General features: G+C 41.6%; 2 protein-coding genes across 10 annotated transcripts in view; one reads left to right on the top strand and one right to left on the bottom strand.

The window, feature by feature from the left end:
* marchf5 (membrane-associated ring finger (C3HC4) 5) overlaps positions 1 to 8,820 on the bottom strand; it is a 64,240-nt gene extending 55,420 nt beyond the window's left edge. Inside the window, exon 1 of one of the 2 annotated variants that reach the window (XM_020495013.2) lies at positions 8,418 to 8,820. In XM_020495013.2, the coding sequence (XP_020350602.1) occupies positions 8,418 to 8,461 (44 nt within the window). In that variant the 5' untranslated portion in view covers positions 8,462 to 8,820. The remainder of the gene's footprint in view (positions 1 to 8,417) is intronic. The other variant, XM_020495012.2, reaches the window with a different exon arrangement.
* Positions 8,821 to 8,882: 62 nt separating this feature from the next.
* Positions 8,883 to 21,719, top strand: part of cpeb3 (cytoplasmic polyadenylation element binding protein 3) — a 71,002-nt gene continuing 58,165 nt past the window's right edge. For 2 of the 8 annotated variants that reach the window (XM_020495009.2, XM_020495008.2), the window contains exons 1-2: positions 8,885 to 9,009; positions 11,376 to 12,223. In XM_020495009.2, coding sequence (XP_020350598.1) covers positions 8,970 to 9,009; positions 11,376 to 12,223 — 888 coding nt within the window. In that variant the 5' untranslated portion in view covers positions 8,885 to 8,969. Of the gene's footprint in view, positions 9,010 to 9,521; positions 9,646 to 10,870; positions 11,161 to 11,375; positions 12,224 to 21,719 lie in introns of those variants that run through there. The other 6 variants (XM_031835850.1, XM_020495005.2, XM_020495003.2 and 3 more) reach the window with 5 other exon arrangements.

Below are 21,719 nucleotides of genomic sequence, written 5' to 3'. Positions count from 1 at the left end.
TCCGTGGCCTCCAATTGCTCTTGAATGCAAGTAAAACTAAATGCATGCTCTTCAACCGATCGCTGCCTGCACCTACCCGCCTGTCCAACATCACTACTCTGGACGGCTCTGACTTAGAATACGTGGACAACTACAAATACTTAGGTGTCTGGTTAGATTGTAAACTCTCCTTCCAGACCCATATCAAACATCTCCAATCCAAAGTTAAATCTAGAATTGGCTTCCTATTTCGCAACAAAGCATCCTTCACTCATGCTGCCAAACATACCCTTGTAAAACTGACCATCCTACCAATCCTCGACTTTGGCGATGTCATTTACAAAATAGCCTCCAATACTCTACTCAACAAATTGGATGCAGTCTATCACAGTGCAATCCGTTTTATCACCAAAGCCCCATATACTACCCACCATTGCGACCTGTACGCTCTCGTTGGCTGGCCCTCGCTTCATACTCGTCGCCAAACCCACTGGCTCCATGTCATCTACAAGACACTGCTAGGTAAAGTCCCCCCTTATCTCAGCTCGCTGGTCACCATAGCATCTCCCACCTGTAGCACACGCTCCAGCAGGTATATCTCTCTAGTCACCCCCAAAACCAATTCTTTCTTTGGCCGCCTCTCCTTCCAGTTCTCTGCTGCCAATGACTGGAACGAACTACAAAAATCTCTGAAACTGGAAACACTTATCTCCCTCACTAGCTTTAAGCACCAACTGTCAGAGCAGCTCACAGATGACTGCACCTGTACATAGCCCACCTATAATTTAGCCCAAACAACTACCTCTTTCCCAACTGTATTTAATTTTTATTTATTTATTTATTTTGCTCCTTTGCACCCCATTATTTTTTTATTTCTACTTTGCACATTCTTCCATTGCAAAACTACCATTCCAGTATTTTACTTGCTATATTGTATTTACTTTGCCATCTTGGCCTTTTTTGCCTTTACCTCCCTTCTCACCTCATTTGCTCACATTGTATATAGACTTGTTTATACTGCATTATTGACTGTATGTTTGTTTTTACTCCATGTGTAACTCTGTGTCGTTTTATCTGTCGAACTGCTTTGCTTTATCTTGGCCAGGTCGCAATTGTAAATGAGAACTTGTTCTCAACTTGCCTACCTGGTTAAATAAAGGTAAAATAAATAAATAAAATAAATAAATGCTTGTTCAATGAACCATAAACAATTAATGAACATGCACCTGTGGAACGGTCATTAAGACACTAACAGCTTACAGAGGGTAGGCAATTAAGGTCACAGTTATGAAAACTTAGGACACTAAATAGGCCTTTCCACTGACTCCGAAAGACACCACAAGAAAGATGCCCAGGGTCCCTGCTCATCTGCATGAACATGCCTTAGGCATGCTGCAAGGACGCATGAGGACTGCAGATGTTGCCAGGGCAATAAATTGCAATGTCCATATAATAAAGCGCTACAGGGAGATAGGACGGACAGCTGATTGTCTTTGCAGTGGCAGACCACGTGTAGCAACACCTGCACAGGATCGGTACATCCGAACATCACACCTGCGGGACAGGTACAAGATGGCAACAACAACTGCCCGATTATCACCAGGAACGCACACTCCCTCCATCAGACTGCAGACTGTCCGCAATAGGCTGAGAGAGGCTGGACTGAGGGCTTGTAGGCCTGTTGTAAGGCAGGTCCTCACCAGACATCACCAGCAACAACGTTGCCTATGGGCACAAACCGTCGCTGGACCAGACAGGACTGGCAAAAAGTGCTCTTGACTGACGAGTTGCGGTTGTGTCTCACCAGGGGTGATGGTCGGATTCGCATTTATCGTCGAAGGAATGAGCGTTACACCAAGGCCTGTACTCTGGAGCGGGATCGTCTTGGAGGTGGAGGGTCTGTCATGGTCTGGGGTGGTGTGCCACAGCATCATCGGACTGAGCTTGTTGTCATTGCAGGCAATCTCAACGCTGTGCGTTACAGGAAAGACATTCTCCTCCCTCATGTGGTACCCTTCCTGCAGGCTCATCCTGACATGACCTTCCAACATGACAATGCCACCAGCCATACTGCTCATTCTGTGCATAATTTCCTGTAAGACAGGAATGTCAGTGTTCTGCCATGGCCAGCGAAGAGTCAGGATCTCAATCCCATTGAGCACATCTGGGACCTGTTGGATCAGAGGGTAAGCTCCCAGAAATGTCTGGGAACTTGCAGGTGCCTTGGTGGAAGAGTAGGGTAACATCTCACAGCAAGAACTGGCAAATCTGGTGCAGTCCACGAGGAGGAGATGCACTGCAGTAGTTAATGCAGCTGGTGGCCACACCAGATACGGACTGTTAATTTTGATTTTGACCCCCCCACCCCTTTTGTTCAGGGACACATTATTCCATTGATTTTAGTCACATGTCTGTGGAACTTGTTCAGTTTGTCTCAGTTATTGAATCTGATGGTCATATAAATATTTACACATGTTAAGTCTGCTGAAAATAAACTCAGTTGACAGTGAGAGGACGTTCCTTTTTTTGCTGAGTTTAGTAGGACAGTTCTACCACACCTTAATGAAATGCCTATATTTAAACAGGCAATTCATTTTGGTGTTTTCCACCACCTTGACAAAGTGTATAGTCCTTAAACCCACGAAAAGGGAGATTACATGAAGATGGCGGGTGCATTTCTCTGCCCAGGCAAGATCTTACAATTATCATGGTCCACAAACACCAACACAGTCTTGAAGGCATGACAACGCCTCTTCCCCCTGAAGAGGCTGAATGGGCACTCAGATCCTCAAAACGTTCTACAGCTAAACCATAGAGAGCATCTTGACTGGCTGCATCACTGCTTGGTATGGCAAGGCGTCAAGCTCCCTGCCATTCAGGACCTCTATATCAGACGGTGTCAGAGGAAGACCACCCAACTCAGACCGTTCCAGCTGCTACCGCACGGCAAGCGGTACTGATGCACCAAGACTGGAACAAAACTGGACCCTGAACAGCTCCTACCCCCAAGCCATAAGACTGCTAAATAGTTAATTATCCAATAGCTACCCGGACATTCTGCATTGACTCTATTTGCAATGAACTCTTGACTCAACACATACGCTGCTGCTACTGTTTATTATTCATCCTGTTACTAAGTCATTATTTTATCCCTACCTATTTGTAAATACACTACATGACCAAAAGTATGTGGACACTTCTTCGAACATCTCATTCCAAAATAATGGGCATTAATATGGAGTTGGTCCCTATTCGCTGCTATAACAGCCTCCTGGTAAAGCTTTCCACTAATGTTGGACCATTACGGTGGGAACTTGCTTTCATTCAGCCACAAGAGCATTCGTGAGGTTTGGCACAACCTTGACAGCCACGTCCGTAACCATGAAGTGCTTTGAAAAGCTGGTCATGGCTCACATCAACACCATTATCCCAGAAACCCTAGACCCACTGCAATTTGCATACCGCCCAAACAGATCCACAGATAATGCAATCTCTATTGCACTCTACACTGCCCTTTCCCACCTGGACAAAAGGAACACCTATGTGAGAATGCTATTCATTGACTACAGCTCAGTGTTCAACACCATAGTACCCTCAAAGCTCATCGCTAAGCTAAGGATCCTGGGACTCTAACCTCCCTCTGCAACTGGATCCTGGACTTCCTGACGAGCCACCCTCAGGTGGTGAGGGTAGGTATTAGAGGTCGGCCGATTATGATTTTTCGACGCCGATACCGATTATTGGGGAACCCAAAAAAGCTGATACCGATTAATTGGCCGATTTTTATTTATTTATTTGTAACAAGGACAATTACAACAATACTGAATGAACACTTATTTTAACTTAATATAATAGATCAATAAAAATCAGTTTAGCCTCAAATAAATAACGAAACATGTTCAATTTGGTTAAAATAATGCAAAAACAAAGTGTTGGAGAAGTAAAAGTGTAATATGTGCCATGTAAAAAAGCTAACGTTTGAGTTCCTTGCTCAGAACATGAGAACATATGAAAGTTGGTGGTTCCTTTTAACCTGAGACTTCAATATTCCAAGGTAAGAGGTTTTAGGTTGTAGTTAGTATAGTATTTATAGGACTATTTCTCTCTATACCATTTGTATTTCATATACCTTTGACTATTGGATGTTCTTATAGGCACTATAATATTGCCAGTGTAACAGTATAGCTTCCATCCCTCTCCTCGCTCCTCCCTGGTCTCGAACCAGGAACACATCGACAACAGCCACCCTCGAAGCAGATTTACCAATGCAGAGCAAGGGGAACAACTACTCCAAGTCTCAGAGCGAGTGACGTTTGAAACGTTATTAGCGCACACCCCGCTAACTAGCTAGCCATTTCACATAGGTAACTCCAGCCATTAGGCTGATAGGCTTGAAGTCATAAACAGCGATGTGCTTGCGAAGAGCTGCTGGCAAAACGCATGAAAGTGCTGTTTGAATGAATGCTTACGAGCCTGCTGCTGCCTACCATCGCTCAGTCAGACTGCTCTATTTAATCATAGACTTAATTATAACATAACACAGACAAATACAAGACTTGTCATTAATATGGTCGAATCCAGAAACTATCATTTCTAAAACAAAACGTTTATTATATCAGTGAAATACGGAACCGTTCGGTATTTTATCTAACGGGTGGCATCCATAAGTCTAAATATTCTTGTTACATTACCTTCAATATTATGTCATAATTACGTAAAATTCTGGCAAATTAGTTTGCAATGAGCCAGGCTGCCCAAACTGTTGCATATACCCTGACTCAGCGTGCAAGAGAAGTTACACAATTTCACCTGGTTAATATTGCCTGCTAACCTAGATTTGTTTTAGCTAAATATGCAGGTTTAAAAATATTAACTTCTGTGTATTGATTTTAAGAAAGGCAATGGTGTTTATGACTAGGTACACGTTGGAGCAACGACAGTCCTTTTTCGTGAATGCGCACTGCATCGATTATATGCAACGCAGGACGCGGTAGATAAACTAGTAATATCATCAACCATGTGTAGTTATAACTAGTGATTATGATTGATTGATTTTTATAAGATAAGTTTAAGGCTAGCTAGCAACTTACATTAGCTTGCTGCATTCGCGTAACAGGCAGTCTCCTCGTGGAGTGCAACGAGAGGCAGGTGGTTATAGCGTTGGACTAGTTAACTGTACGGTTTCAAAGATTGGATCCCCCGAGCTGACAATGTGAAAATCTGTCATTCTGCCCCTGAACAAGGCAGTTAACCCACCGTTCCTAGGCCGTCATTGAAAATAAGAATGTGTTCTTAACTGACTTGCCTAGTTATATATATATATATATATTTTTTTAAATCGGCAAAATCAGTGCCCAAAAATACCGATTTCCGATTGTTATGAAAACTTGAAATCGGACCTAATTAATTGGCCATTCCGATGAATCGGTCGACCTCTAGTAGGTATCAACACATCTGCCATGCTGATCCTCAACACTGGAGCCCCTCAGGTGTGCGTGCTCAGTCCCCTCCTGTACTCCCTGTTCACCCATGACTGCATGGCCAGGCACAACTCCAACACCATCATTAAGTTTCTGATCACTGACAACGACGAGACAGCCTATAGGGAGGCGGTCAGAGACCTGGACGGGTGGTGCAAGAATAACAACCTATCCCTCAACATAACCAAGACTAAAGAGATGATTGTGGACTACAGGAAAAGGAGGACCGAGCACACCCCCATTCTCATCGACGGGGTTCTAGTGGAGCAGGTTGAGAGCTCCAAGTTCCTTGGTGTCCACATCACCAACAAACTAGAATGGTCCAAACATACCAAGACAGTTGTGAAGAGGGCACAACAAAGCCTATTCCCCCTCAGAAAAGCTAAAAAGAACTGGCATATGGGTCCTCAGATTCTCAAAAGTTTCTACAGCTGCAACATCGAGAGCATCCTGACAGGTTGCATCACTGCCTGGTATGGCAATTGCTCGGCCTCCAACCGCAAGTCACTACAGAGGGTAGTGTGTACGGTCCAGTACATCACTGGGGCTAAGCTGCCTGCCATCCAGGACGTCTATACCAGGCGGTGTCAGAGGAAGGCCATAAAAATTGTCAAAGACCCCAGCCACAGACTGTTCTCTCTATTACCGCATGGCAAGCGGTACCAGAGTGCCAAGTCTAGGACAAAAAGGCTTCTCAACAGTTTTTACCCCCAAGCCATAAGACCCCTGAACAGGTAATCAAATGGCTACCCGGACTTTTTGCATCCCCCCCCCCCACCCCTCTTTAACGCTGCTGCTACTCTCTGTTTATCATACATGTAGATACAGTGCCTTGCGAAAGTATTCGGCCCCCTTGAACTTTGCGACCTTTTGCCACATTTCAGGCTTCAAACATAAAGATATAAAACTGTATTTTTTTGTGAAGAATCAACAACAAGTGGGACACAATCATGAAGTGGAACGACATTTATTGGATATTTCAAACTTTTTTAACAAATCAAAAACTGAAAAATTGGGCGTGCAAAATTATTCAGCCCCTTTACTTTCAGTGCAGCAAACTCTCTCCAGAAGTTCAGTGAGGATCTCTGAATGATCCAATGTTGACCTAAATGACTAATGATGATAAATACAATCCACCTGTGTGTAATCAAGTCTCCGTATAAATGCACCTGCACTGTGATAGTCTCAGAGGTCCATTAAAAGCGCAGAGAGCATCATGAAGAACAAGGAACACACCAGGCAGGTCCGAGATACTGTTTTGAAGAAGTTTAAAGCTGGATTTGGATACAAAAAGATTTCCCAAGCTTTAAACATCCCAAGTAGCACTGTGCAAGCGATAATATTGAAATGGAAGGAGTATCAGACCACTGCAAATCTACCAAGACCTGGCCGTCCCTCTAAACTTTCAGCTCATACAAGGAGAAGACTGATCAGAGATGCAGCCAAGAGGCCCATGATCACTCTGGATGAACTGCAGAGATCTACAGCTGAGGTGGGAGACTCTGTCCATAGGACAACAATCAGTCGTATATTGCACAAATCTGGCCTTTATGGAAGAGTGGCAAGAAGAAAGCCATTTCTTAAAGATATCCATAAAAAGTGTCGTTTAAAGTTTGCCACAAGCCACCTGGGAGACACACCAAACATGTGGAAGAAGGTGCTCTGGTCAGATGAAACCAAAATTGAACTTTTTGGCAACAATGCAAAACGTTATGTTTGGCGTAAAAGCAACACAGCTCATCACCCTGAACACACCATCCCCACTGTCAAACATGGTGGTGGCAGCATCATGGTTTGGGCCTGCTTTTCTTCAGCAGGGACAGGGGAGATGGTTAGAATTGATGGGAAGATGGATGGAGCCAAATACAGGACCATTCTGGAAGAAAACCTGATGGAGTCTGGAAAAGACCTGAGACTGGGACGGAGATTTGTCTTCCAACAAGACAATGATCCAAAACATAAAGCACAATCTACAATGGAATGGTTCAAAAATAAACATATCCAGGTGTTAGAATGGCCAAGTCAAAGTCCAGACCTGAATCCAATCGAGAATCTGTGGAAAGAACTGAAAACTGCTGTTCACAAATGCTCTCCATCCAACCTCACTGAGCTCGAGCTGTTTTGCAAGGAGGAATGGGAGAAAATGTCAGTCTCTCGATGTGCAAAACTGATAGAGACATACCCCAAGCAACTTACAGCTGTAATCGCAGCAAAAGGTGGCGCTACAAAGTATTAACTTAAGGGGGCTGAATAATTTTGCACGCCCAAATTTTCAGTTTTTTGATTTGTTAAAAAAGTTTGAAATATCCAATAAATGTCGTTCCACTTCATGATTGTGTCCCACTTGTTGTTGATTCTTCACAAAAAAATACAGTTTTATATCTTTATGTTTGAAGCCTGAAATGTGGCAAAAGGTCGCAAAGTTCAAGAGGGCCGAATACTTTTGCAAGGCACTGTATGGTTAAAGTGACTATACATGTACATACTACCTCAATCAGCCCAACTAACCGGTGCCTGTATATAGCCTCGCTACTGTTATTTTTCACTGTCTTTTTACTGTTGTTTTTATTTATTTACTTAGCTATTGTTCACCAAATACCTTTTTTGCACTGTTGGTGAGAGCCTGTAAGTAAGCATTTGACTATAAGGTCTACCTACACCTGTTGTATTCGGCGCACATGACAAATACATTTTGATTTGAGCCAGGTCAGAAGTGCATCGCGTGACACACCCCCATAAGTTAACATATCTTGGTCCCACTGATCCTGCCCCATGAACTTTGTATCGTTTGCATGCTGCATATATGACTAGCAACATTATAATACTCACAAGTTAAGAATTAGTATAGTTATTAACCATGGCGCCCTTGCAGTCACCTGGACCCCCCCAGCTGTGAAGCGTTAGCAAGCTAGCTTCGCTAGTAGGTTAGGTAGCTACCTAACGTTAAACTCAACTCACCTGTCCAAATTCTGTTGCATTACCAATTCGATATCTTCCGACATATAGCCAATAAATGTAAAACAACACTTCAAAACGTTTTGAGTGTTTAACGATGCAGGTTAGTTGGCTAGCTTGGCCTTGTTGAAAGCGGCGAGGCCTTCGAATAGTTTAGCTGGCTGGCTAGCTTGTTGGTTAGCCGAAATAAAGTAACTTCAACTATAAGCCAATTCCTTTGCGGTCATTCTAAATAATGCATTACTACTCGACGCTTCGCCTGCGGTTTCACGTTAATATTTTGCTAAAAAAACAAGTAATACTTTGTTTATCATTAATGCATCGCTGTGACAACTTGACTCCATTGACTGCCTGTCTCTGAGGTGATGCGCTCTGCGTCACCAACAATAACAAGCCCGTCAGAGGCTGCGAAACCATACGTTTACAAGATGCCTGGGATATGTAGTCCGACCACATTTTTTTTCTCCTTCGTGTGGCCAAAGAATTATCAAATTAATGCTCTAACTTGTATAACGGACCTAAGAGACACTACGGCTACTTGGGCAGACTAGCATCATGAAGATACACATATGGCTACAGAACACTTCATATTGCGGTAGGCTGCATATATTATACCTAGCTGTCAGTAGTGTTTCAGGCCATACGCTTCGGGAGTGCATGCCACTGAGTGCATTGCATTTATTGGCTAAGTTGTATCTGTATTGGCGACATTTTCTCTGTTAAAATGACTGCAAAATGTTGCAACAAGGGCTTTGCAGTCATGGAAGATATTGGGCAAGTGTCGTCTGGGTACAATTTTTCATAATTGCATGGGTCTGTGGTTTGGTGAGGAAAAGCAGCCTCGTCTAATGATGATCCAATCAGACTATATATTGTTGCAGAAAAATTGACATTTTGAAACCCCATCATTAATTGTCATTAAATAGATGTCCTCGTTAAATACTAGACTACTTTTATGCAACAAAAAAAATGCATAGGTCTACATTTAAAATAAAAGCTTACCAAAATGATTGTTTTATTTTCGACCAAACTTTGCATTCTGGAGGAGTACACTAAAACTATGAAACTACATTTCCCTGAAGCCTCTGCATCATCCATGCGCTACAGTCAATCAGCTGTTGAAGCAACTACTGACTACCTCCGCGCAAGGGTAGCTCATTTGTCATATCTAAACCCAGACGAGGCAAACAGAAATAGCCATATTTACAGTCCCAAAAGGTGAACGATTAAGGTAAATTTAATGTCATGTGAAACAAAAACCGAGAAGGATGTGCATGCGGTTGTTGCAGTGTTTGTTTGGTGGTATCTGTACAGTTGTAGATTAGGGGCTGGTGGATATGAATGTATTAATAGCACGCTTGTGAATGTATTGACTATCTTGTATAACCAACGCGTAGGAAAAATACGACTTTTAGATAGTCAGATTTGGTGTGTTGCTTTTCTTTTAGGCTGGTAAACTGCACCTATATTGATTAGGCTACTTGATGACCTTGAATTGGCAACGTGTATGCGTCGACGAGAAAACAAGGACTAACTGGGTGTCCAGAATGCTGTGCAATATTTTGCATATATTTTGCTGCGATAAGTCTACCTCACACCTCTTAGAAATATTCAGGAAGTCTGAGAATTAAAATAATGTGCTCAACCTAAATTTGACACAGCCTACTGCGTGTGTGAGTCGTTTTAGCCTATTCCCGAATACCTTCTAAATTCCACCATATGTGGCTTTATTATAGGCCACAGTTGTTATCTCTAATGATTCATAATTAAAATGGACAAAACCATGCAATCTCATAGCTCTCATTCAAGTGTGACTGTGCACGGCAGTCAGAGTTGTTTTGATATGAGTAAATTGATACTATTCTCAATTGAACAGCGAAAGACCTAATTATGTTTATAATGATGCAAACGGGACGCCCAGAATTAACGTATAGTGTATGATAGACCATACACTATTAGGAAAACCAAATGCAATATAGCAGGCTATACATTATAAATATTTTTGTTTTATCAATGCCGACGGAACATAAATGCAGACATGCATGAAAGAAGAGGCGAAATACATAGCCAAGGGTATTCTCTCGAAACCTGAAGAGAATCTGTCATAGTATGAAAAGGGTCTTAGGCTTTTCCAAACGTAGATAGGCGTGGCCTCTGTTTTAGCACCCATTTGCACCCTACTCAGAAAATGAGCAAATAAAAAGGAGACCAAGTTTAATGCAATAATTGAATCTGCCGCTAATCGTAATCTTTATAACGATCATGCTTTTAGGGTGAAGCTATTAGCCTCCCTATGTAGCAAGCCGTTCTGTCAAGTCACCTAAAATGTAGAACATGTCCAGCCTACTAGGCTGATGTCATACAAAAATAGTCGCCTATAAGTGCGTCATATCTATAGCTACTGCAGCAATCATTGACGCAGAAACTTAAGGAGAAGTGCCTTGCTCGTTCCATACGAAATAGCTATCTCTATCCATTTTTCTATGAAGTGGGTTGGTCAAGGTGGCGTGTCTCTTTAACCTTTTTTGAAGGACGCAGCAGCTGTATTTATTGACGTATGCAAATTAATTCAGGGGTGGTTCTCGTGAGAAAAAAAACAGGAACAAGAATCAGTTTCACATTGTAGTTCGGAGTTGCTGGGTGAAGGAAAGGAAAACGATACGTGGCGAATATTGGTGAATGTCGGTATCATCCACGTGTATTTCCCGCATAGCCTACATCTGAGTGGAGCGCTGGCGTCCAAAGGGTGAAACTATTGAATCTCTTGCTTTAGTGCACTTTATTGTGTCACATCGGTAGTCTTCGATTTTGTTTGCTGAATGGATGATCACTAATTCGCATTGCAATTGGCTCGCAGAAGAAAAAATACACTCTTGAGTTCTATAAAATATCATAACAACCCTGCGAGCCTAGTCTTATGACATTCTCAATAATAACTCATCTCTGTTTTCCCCGTTTCAGCTCAGCAAACCATGCAGGATGATTTACTGATGGACAAAAACAAAGCCCAACCTCATCAGCAGCAAGATCCAACCGTAGAACCTCCCTCCACCCCGACCCCCTCGGAACCCACTACATCAGAGGAGAGCCCATTGAGTGTGAGCAACCAAGCAGCTTCAGCTCTCAACAAAGAGAAAGTGCTGATGGAGTCTCCGATCCTGCCGGGTTTAAATTTTCATCAGCCGCAGGAAACCGGTGGCACCCTGTCCCCCTCATTTGGTAGCACTTGGTCCACTGGAACCACAAACACCGTGGACGACAATTTTTTTCAAGGAATACCCTCAGTGAACGGAACAATGCTTTTCCAGAACTTCCCCCATCACGTCAATCCGGTATTTGGAGGCAATTTCTCACCTCAGCTTGGCTTGGCACAGTCTCAGCAGCAAGCCCAGCAACAGCAGCAGCCACCGCCGCAGCAACGGAGATCCCCTGTTAGCCCCAACCAAGGTCCTTTTCCACAGAGAAATGCATACAGTCACCAGTCTGTCATGAATAGCAAGGCTTCTTCACCTGCCTCATCTTCGGGTTGGAATAATCACCAGAATACCGCTTGGAGCACAGCCTCCAATCCTTGGAGCGGTCTCCAGGCAGGCAGGGACCCGCGGAGAGCTGTAGGAGTCGGGGTTGGCGTGGGGGTCGGTGTAGGGGTGCCGTCTTCCATGAACCCCATCTCCCCGATGAAAAAGCCATATTCCAGCAATGTTATAGCACCCCCAAAATTCCCGAGAGCTGGTCCCCTCACCCCGAAATCTTGGATGGAGGACAACGCCTTTAGGACGGACAACAGCAACAATATGATGCCTTTTCAGGTATGTTTGGATGTATAATAAGTAGCCTAACCTTTTAATCCAATTTGAAACATTTTCATAATAAACATGTCAATTAATGTCAATTAAACGCAAGTGTGTTAGAAGATGATTATGATAATGTCTTCATGTCCACATCATGAGAGCGAGAGAGAGCATCTTACACTGCAAAAGTAGCCTATAGCCATATGTATAGTCTACTCACAGGTTGCATTTAAAACACTCCCAGAGTGAGCTGGCAAAATATGTAACCATTTGTTGCAATAACCATAGCTATAGACTAACAGAGTTCTCAATCTCTGTCAACAAACTAGGTCTATAGCCTACGGTTTCAAGCATTCTACCAAATAATATCGCAGTTGCAAATGAGAACTGGTTCTCAACTAGCCTACCTGGTTAAATAAAGGTGAAATAATAAAATAAAAATGTACGGGCTGTGTTGAACATTAAGCTATGTTGAATATTCTTCATGTAAATGGTTCAAGAAAAATAGGAAATACTTTGATTTTAGTCTCCTGCAACCCATACGGGCACCTGTTCAGATCATTAAAACATTGTAACTCTTAATTATGACAATGTTTAATTTTAAGAAGTGTCACAATGGATTGTTGAGTAGTGATTAATGAATTATGAAGTTATAATATTGATTATGCTATTATGACCTAATAATAAGGTTGTTATGCAGGCTATGCATCATGTTTTATTTTCCATTGGTGGACTGACTACATTGAAAAACGGCTCTGGAGGTCACATCCTACATTATCCTTGTGAAAATCATTGCAATTACTGAGGAAAATGAATGTATGTATTTTGTAATAGCGCTTAAAGGGCAAACTGCTCGTATGTGATTGGCTATTTTTAGTCTAGTGTGTGGTGGGTCTTCGACACACTGCTGAGCTGCGTGCTGCTGTCATATGATGATGGAGTACTTTGTAACCAAATTATTATGAAAGTATCCGCTTCGCTATAAGTTATTAGTCATAATTATGTTGTAACAAAGTGACATTTGAAACATTGTTGCAACTCTCCTATATCAGTTCACCCTCCCCTGTTTTACTAGTTTGTAAATGAATTATGTTCTGACTGCGTAAACTCTTTACTTTGATGTCACTATAGCCTAATGTGCCGTGACAGTATCACATGACTTCAATTATAATATTTGCACAAGTAGTTAATTATTTTCAGTCCTAGTTATTTTTGAAAGCCTGTAGACAGAAATGAAAGAATTGCAATAGGCTTCAGCCGCTTGACAACCAAGTAATGAACCGTGTCTGGTCATTAAATTGTGACTCTATAGAATATTTAATTGTAGGCAACCTATGTCAACAAAAAAAAATTCATTGTAGGGTATTTTAGCTAGGCCAAAGCTGAAAAGGGTAAGGTGCCTTTTTGAGGCATTAACTGAATTATTTCAAGTAAGTATTTTACTATAGAATGTAAGTCTCACATTTTCCATGCCTAGTTTGCTAGCACTGCAGTGGAGATAACCTAGGAGTCATGTGTGCTGTTAGTCAGTGATCGGTGCTGTCTCAGCGCAGCCTTATCAGATGTCTACGGCTTCCTCAGACACAAACCAATTAAATGCTATTCCATCTTCCCATTCTTTTTAGGCTATCACTTGGGCCCGATATATCTCCTTGTTCAAAAGCAGAGACAAAGGCATTGTTTAATGGAGATATATAGGCCTTGTAGTACTTTACACCGATACCTATACCATTTTTGTTCCTGCTTATTGTGACTGATGGTTTGTGAGTGGGGACTTACATTAGTTAGCACAAGACTTAGCACAAAACCTACAAGCAACGCAGCATTGCTGTCACTGCTAACAATGCAGACTTCATTTCTTTTAAACTCATTGCAGCACAGTTTTCCCATATAGTACTTTGTGTTCTGTGAAGCCCCTTTGTCTCCAACACCCTGAACAGATAGTGACTCAAGCATTGCAACTACCCAATGTCCAAAATAGGACTCACAGACAACCAGTTTTGGAAAGTATTTTTCAGTGAAAACATTTGAAGTTGTGACAAGCCTAGGGCCTAGGCGCTCTCATTTACAGATTCAGTGTCAGAAGAATATTCACAATTACTAGCAGATGCGATCACACAATGGAGTCATCTCTCATTACTAGTTTGTTCTCCAATATTGTGTCGGATATAGTAAATGTGTATTGTACAGGCTGCTTTGAACATGCTCCAACCTCAGAAAAGGTGAATCTACTCACCGAGTTAATCTACTCACTAAATAGTTAACCAAATAGCTACCCCGGACTATCTGCATTGACCCTCTTTGCACTCATCTAATATGCTGCTTCTACTGTTTTATTATCTATTGTGTCGCCTAGTCACTTTATCCCGACATGGACAGTTGAAGTCGTAAGTTTACATGCACTTAGGATGGAGTCATGAAAACTCGTTTTTCCACCACTCCACAAATTACTTGTTAACAAGCTATCGTTTTGGTAAGGCGGTTAGGACATCAACTTTGTGCATGACACAAGTCATTTTTCCAACAATTGTTTACAGACAGATTATTTCACTTACTGTATCACAATTCCAGTGGGTCAGAAGTTTACATACACTAAGTTGACTCTGCCTTTAAACACCTTGGAAAATTCCAGAAAATGTCATGGCTTTAGAAGCTTCTGATTGGCTAATTGACATCATCACTCGGTGTCTCTTTGCTTGATCATAGGAAAATCTAAATAAATCAGCCAAGACCTCAGGATTTTTTTTTTTAGACCTCCACAAGTCTGGTTCATCCTATGGAGCAATTTCCCAACGCCTGAAGGTATCACTTTTATCTGTACAAACAATAGTACTCAAGTATAAACACCATGGGACCATGGTGTTTTCGCATCAATGTACTTTGGTGCGGAAAGTGCAAATCAATACCAGAACAACAGCAAAGGGCCTTGTGAAGATGCTGGAGGACACCGGTACAAAAGCATCTATATCCACAGTAAAACGTGTCCTATATCGACATAACTTGGAAGGCCGCTCAGCAAGGAAGAAGCCACTGCTCCAAAACAGCCGTAAAAAATCCAGACTACGGTTTGCAACTGCACATGGGGACAAAGTTTGTACTTTTTGGAGAAATGTCCTCTGGTCTGATGAAACAAAAATAGAACTGTTTGGCCATAATGACCATCGTTGTGTTTGGGGGAAAAAGGGGGATGCTTGCAAGATGAAGAACCCCATCCCAACCGTGAAGCATAGCATCATGTTGTGTGGGTGCTTTGCTGCAGGAGGGACTGGTGCACTTCACAAAATAGATGAGAAAAGAAAATTATGTGGATATATTGAATCAACATCTCAAGACATCAGTCGAGAAGTTAAAGCTTGGTCGCAAATGGGTCTTCCAAATGGACAATGACCCCAAGCATACTTCCAAAGTTGTGGCAAAATGGCTTAAGGACAACAAAGTCAAGGTATTGGAGTGGCCATCACAAAGCCCTGACCTCAATCCTATAGAAAATGTGTGGGCAGAACTGAAAAGGCATGTGCGAGCAAGGAGGCCTACAAACCTGACTCAGTTACACCAGCTCTGTCAGGAGGAATGGGCCAAAATTCACCCAAATTACTGTGGAAGGCTACCCAAAACGTTTGACAAAAGTTAAACAATTTAAAGGCAATGCTACCAAATACTAATTGAGTGTATGTAAACGTCTGACCCACTGGGAAGGTGATGAAAGAAATATAAGCTGAAATGAATCATTCTCTCTACTATTATTCTGACATTCCACATTCTTAAAATAATGTGGTGAATCTAACTGACCTAAAACAGGGAATTTTTGGTCAGGCATAAGTAGCTTAAGACATCGAAAGCAAAGACATTTTATCGATCTGATGATCGTGTCCATATTGCCTTCTCCTTTACTGACCGTGTTGAACCAGTAGACAGAGAGGATGTGTTTTTATGTGAAAAGAGTTATCTGAATTTAGAGTACTGACCACACTCTTTTTGTATGTTTTACTTGTTTCTTTAACAGTTAATTTATTCTATATCTGTATCTACTTTTTTCTCTAGCTGTGGTGAAATGAGCATTTATTTGCTGCTTGGTTTGTTTTTCATTGTCCTGATTTGTTATGTGTTCATTACAGGCTGACATACGTTTTTAAACCGGATTAAATGTCAGGAATTGTGAAAAGCTGAGTTTAAATGTATTTGGCTAAGACATATGGAAACTTCTGATTTCAACTGTACATATTTACCTCAATTATCTCAAACCCCTGCACATCGACTCATTACTGGTACCCTGTGTATATAGCCAAGTTATTGTTACTCGTTGTGTATTTATTACTCATTTAAATTTTTATATATTTTTCTCTGCGTTGTTGGGAAGGGCCCGTAAGCAAGCGTTTCACTGTTAGTCCACACCTGTTGTTTACAAAGCATGTGATTAATATTTAGTATTTTTTATTTGATGCTGTGTGCCAGATCAAGTCTACCTGCCATTCTTAATCTCTTTCCCATATACAGTATGTGACATGAATGCAGGGTGAGTCCTGGTTGTGCTGGCATGTGCTCATACCCAACTGTTGTTAGCTGCTGGATAAAAGGTGAGGAATGTGTGGAATTCAACTTAACATGTCCATGAGCATCTCAGAAGACACCTTCATTTGAAATGAGTCGACTTGACATTGGGTTCTAAGTTAACATATGGAATTGTTTTAAGATTGCCATACCATGGATCATTTATCCATTTTAAATTTTAGGACCCCCTTAGGTATAAAAAATAAAAGTGGGTCAAAATATAGAATTTGGCCTTTAATACTATAGCCCATAGAAACGCATTGAATAACACATACATAAATTGAAAAAAAGGACAGTCGTGAAAATAGTGGCGTCATATTAGTTTGTAGCTTAAACGGTTTGGACACAGACAGAAGTTGACATATCAGCGTTATCGATTTCAGTCGAGTCCCGTGACACTTTTGGGGATCGTAGAGAAAAAAACGGAGAACAACATCGTGTTCATGAGTCTCCCCTTTCCGGAAAGTGGTCATAGGTTGTAGGCCAAACCGTTCAGACACTTCAGACGTTTTCGTGAGAAGAAAGATTTCCGGGATGTCTCATGGTCTGACACACCGCTGTAGCTCAGCCACCTTCCACCGCAGATGCGGAAGGCTGACATAGGCAGATGCGGTGGATTACGACGATATCTCTAGCTTAAACTGAAGGATTTTGATTGGGATTTTTGTATTAAGTTACATAGATTGACGCAGGGGTGCTTCAATTGACTCTTAGATCTCTCTAAGATCTCTCGAAGACTCTTAGATCTCTCTGTGCACTGTATGGACAAATCAGATCCTTTTTGGACAGTGTTTCAAAGGCAGAGCCTCTCCCTCAGTTGATGAGAAAAATCAATGTCTGTCTCACAAACCTGTTAAAGGCCCAATGATGCTGTTTTATATCAATATAAAATAGTGTCTCGGCATAAATTTAAGTACCCAACTGTAGATTTGCCGCAACTCCCGCTCATGCAAACCTGCTGATTAGAAGGTCCTGTGTAGATTGACTTTTCAACCAGCAACTATCGGGAAATCACACTATTTACATTTTTGCTGCAGACAATTATCTACTAAGAGTTCTCATCCTTAATCATCACGGCTGAACCCGTATATTCAGCCGTATACCTGTATATTCATGCAGCCTTAATTCGCCGGGCATGGACTTTACAAATTATTATTATTATTCATTATTTTTTTATTTCTACTTTGCACATTCTTCCATTGCAAAACTACCATTCCAGTATTTTACTTGCTATATTGTATTTACTTTGCCATCATGGCCTTTTTTGCCTTTACCTCCCTTCTCACCTCATTTGCTCACATTGTATATAGACTTGTTTATACTGCATTATTGACTGTATGTTTGTTTTTACTCCATGTGTAACTCTGTCGTTTTATCTGTCGAACTGCTTTGCTTTATCTTGGCCAGGTCGCAATTGTAAATGAGAACTTGTTCTCAACTTGCCTACCTGGTTAAATAAAGGTAAAATAAATAAAATAAATAAATAAATAAAAAAGTGCTGGCCCATGTAGACACCAATGCTTCCCATAGTCGTCAGGTTGGCTGTATGTCCTTTGGGTGGTGGATTATTCTTGATACAGATGGGAAACTGAGCGTGACAAACCCAGCAGTGTTGCAGTTTTTGACACAAACCGGTGCGCCTTCAAAGGCACTTTAAATATTTTTTCTTGGCCATGAATGGCACACACACACAATCCATGTCTCAATTGTCTCAAGGCTTAAAAATCCTGTAACATGTCTCCTCGCCTTCACCTACACTGATTGAAGTGGATTTAACAAGTGACATCAATAAGGGCACGGCCGGCCGTCTCATTAGACAGGATTAGGCGGCCGCCTATGGCGGCAGATTGTTTTTGGTCAGTTTAGCTCGTCAATTTCTTTCAAACGGCGGCATCTGAGCTCTTACGCCGCCCTTTGATAACCAGTGTCCAATTTGTCAAAAGCGGGGGCCCAAAATGTTTTGCTTGTCCATTCCCAGCGAGCCTCTCCACGGTGTTGTTGGAGAGACGTATCTCTGCGGCGCTCCACCAAAGTTCCGCCAGAACATAAATAATGTAGCAGATATAGTATATGGTAGAAAGGGTATGTGACCTTTTCTGTTGCCTACAGGTTGGATATAAAATGTATGACAATGTAATGAGACGGACACTTTTTACATCATGCAAGTTTCTCCGATCAAGTAGCCTAACCTAAATGGCGCTCAATCAAATACAAAATGCACTGTCATGTTAAACAAACAACATGTCCTGCAAACAGGACAGGTCAAACTAAAATGGACAATATGGAATGTACCATCTGTTGACCAGGAGTTACACCCCATTGTCATGATCAGTAGTTTGTATCTGTACAATTCTTTTTGACAAGCTGATCATAGTGAAAAATAAAATGCTTCTGCATTTGTCGCTGTGTAAACATACTGCAAATGGGCTCGCGACAACTCCTGATAAAGTTGGGTCATCTTTTATTGGTCCTGTCCGGATGTTGTTTTTTGGTGTTTTACGAACAGTAGACTTACCACATAGATGGGCATTCATAAAATAAGATTTCCAGCAACACTGTAGGCTACACCTCAGTAAGTACGGACTGACGCTGACGCCTTTTGGACGTCTTTTTTTGGTGCAGTTCCGGACCGGCCTTGATTTCGACATCCACGGACATGAGTTTTTGGTCCCGCCCAAATCTGAACCAATCATTGACGTCAGATTTGGTCCAGACTTCTATAAATGTACTTATTTTCAACTTTCATTCAGAAGAAAAAATTTGCCTGATTTCAACATCTGGAAAATACATCATCATCATACTATTTTTTTATGTAACCTTTTATTTAACTAGGCAAGTCAGTTAAGAACACATTTTTATTTACAATGACGGCCTAATCCGGCCAAACCGGACGACACTGGGCCAATTGTGCGCCGCCCTATGGGACAATCACGGCCAGATGTGATACAGCCTGGAATCGAAACAGGGATTGTAGTGACATCTCTTGCACTGAGATGCGGTGCCTTCGACCCTGCGCTACTCGGGAGCCCAACATCCTGAAAATACATCATAACTTTCATTCAAAACTGGAAATGAGCCTTTTTACGTACAGAAAATATGCTTTTTCAACGTTCTGGGAAATGTATATTTTAAATGTATGGATAATGCCTTTTCACATTCAATTCAGGACCTACATTTAACCTAACTTCAGGCTTTTTGTTTACTGGGACTATTCTAGTTTTGCGGGGGGGGGGTGGCATTTGTTGGTCTCTTGTATGGAGGTAGAACTGCAAGGACTGGCCCTGAATAACGGATCATAGACTGATCAGGTGAAAGCTATCATGGAGCAAGCAGGTTTTCTTAATGTTTTATACGCAGTGTAAATCAGGCAGGGTCGGAGGAAAGCCCGAAAAATTGTCAGACTCCAGCCATCCCATAGTCTGCTACCTTCTGGCAAACGGTACCGAATTTCTCGGACTAACAGGCTCCGAAACAGCTTCTACACCCAAGCCATAAGACTGATAAATAGCCTGGATAACAGCAGTCTTACGGCTATCTGTACTGACCCAATCTTGCATAGACTATGCACACTCACAAGATTATATATAGGGTTCCTTATGTTATAAAATGCATTTTACCAAGACAAATAGGATTATTCATGTTCTGAATCGTTCAGTGGGGTCTTTCTCTAACATAAATTATATTTTTTAAAAGTTTTATTTTGTAACCTAATACATCTGATAATAAGCACAAAGCACTTTTGAGGATTTTACGTTTCGTGGTCATCTTCCAAATTGTTATCGTGGGTCACAAATATCAACATTTTTTTCTGACACGAGAGGAATTAAATGTAAAAGGCTTTGAAAAAGAACAGGAACTTTGCATTAATATGAACATTATATACTAAAATGTCTTAATTGATATCTCTCATTTCTATATTGTTTTATGTCTTCCGGATTTAGGAAGAAAGATGAGTTCAATGGTAAGCCTGTCAGGTAGCCTTAATTCTCGCGCAGCGATTTTCCTGTTTTTTATTAAAAAAATGTAAGCACTTTTTTAGTCTGGCTAATTTTGATAGAGACATGAGGTTTGGACTATTTGGTTTTCTAAGAGGATTATCAACACAATTTACACATTTTCCCCATTAGTCAAAATGTGTTTTTGATTGGATATCCTACATATATATATATACACACACACACACACACAAAACCCACACTTTCACATACACAACACACGCGCATACCGACAACGCATACACACACTTTCACACATCATATGCTGATGCTACTCTGTTCTTTATTCTTACTCTTATTTTTATCTATCCTGATGCCTAGTTACTTTACCCTGCCTTCATGTACATATCTACCTCAACCTCATACCTCTGCACATTGATCTGATACTGGTACTCCCTGTATATAGCTCTGTTCTTGGGTATTTTAGTCCTCTTGTGTTACACTTTTATTTTTTTACCCCCTTTTTTTCCCAATTTCAATGACGATTTTTTTCTCATCGCTGCAACAGCCTAGGGAGAGGAGAAGGTCGAGTCATGCGTCCTCCTTAACACCCCCCGCTTAACCCAGAAGCCAGCTGCACCAATGTGTCGGAGGAAACACCATTCAACTGACGACCGTAGTCAACCTGCAGGCGCCTGGCCTGCCACAAGGAGTCGCTAGAGCCAAGTAACGCCCCCCCCCCCCCCCCCCCCCGAGCCAAACCCTATCCTACCAAACCACTGCGCCACTCTGGAGAACCTCACGATTTTGAATTTTCTTTTTAAAACTCTGCATCATTGGGAAGGACTCGTAAACAAGCATTTCAAGGTTAAGTCCACTCTGATATCCTGGTTATAGGTCGGGCCGGTTGCACCAGTTGGTCGTAAGTGGGTTGTAACTCAATGTCTGACGTAAAATGTGCTCTACACCGGACATAAAAATGATACCTGTTGTATAACAGGTGTTAAATGTCTAGCTAGTTAGTGGTGCGC

Source organism: Oncorhynchus kisutch, linkage group LG11, assembly GCF_002021735.2.
Source record: "Oncorhynchus kisutch isolate 150728-3 linkage group LG11, Okis_V2, whole genome shotgun sequence".
Classification (NCBI taxonomy): domain Eukaryota; kingdom Metazoa; phylum Chordata; class Actinopteri; order Salmoniformes; family Salmonidae; genus Oncorhynchus; species Oncorhynchus kisutch.
The sequence above is the reverse complement of the archived record's forward strand: the minus strand, read 5'-3'. Positions and strand labels throughout refer to the sequence as shown.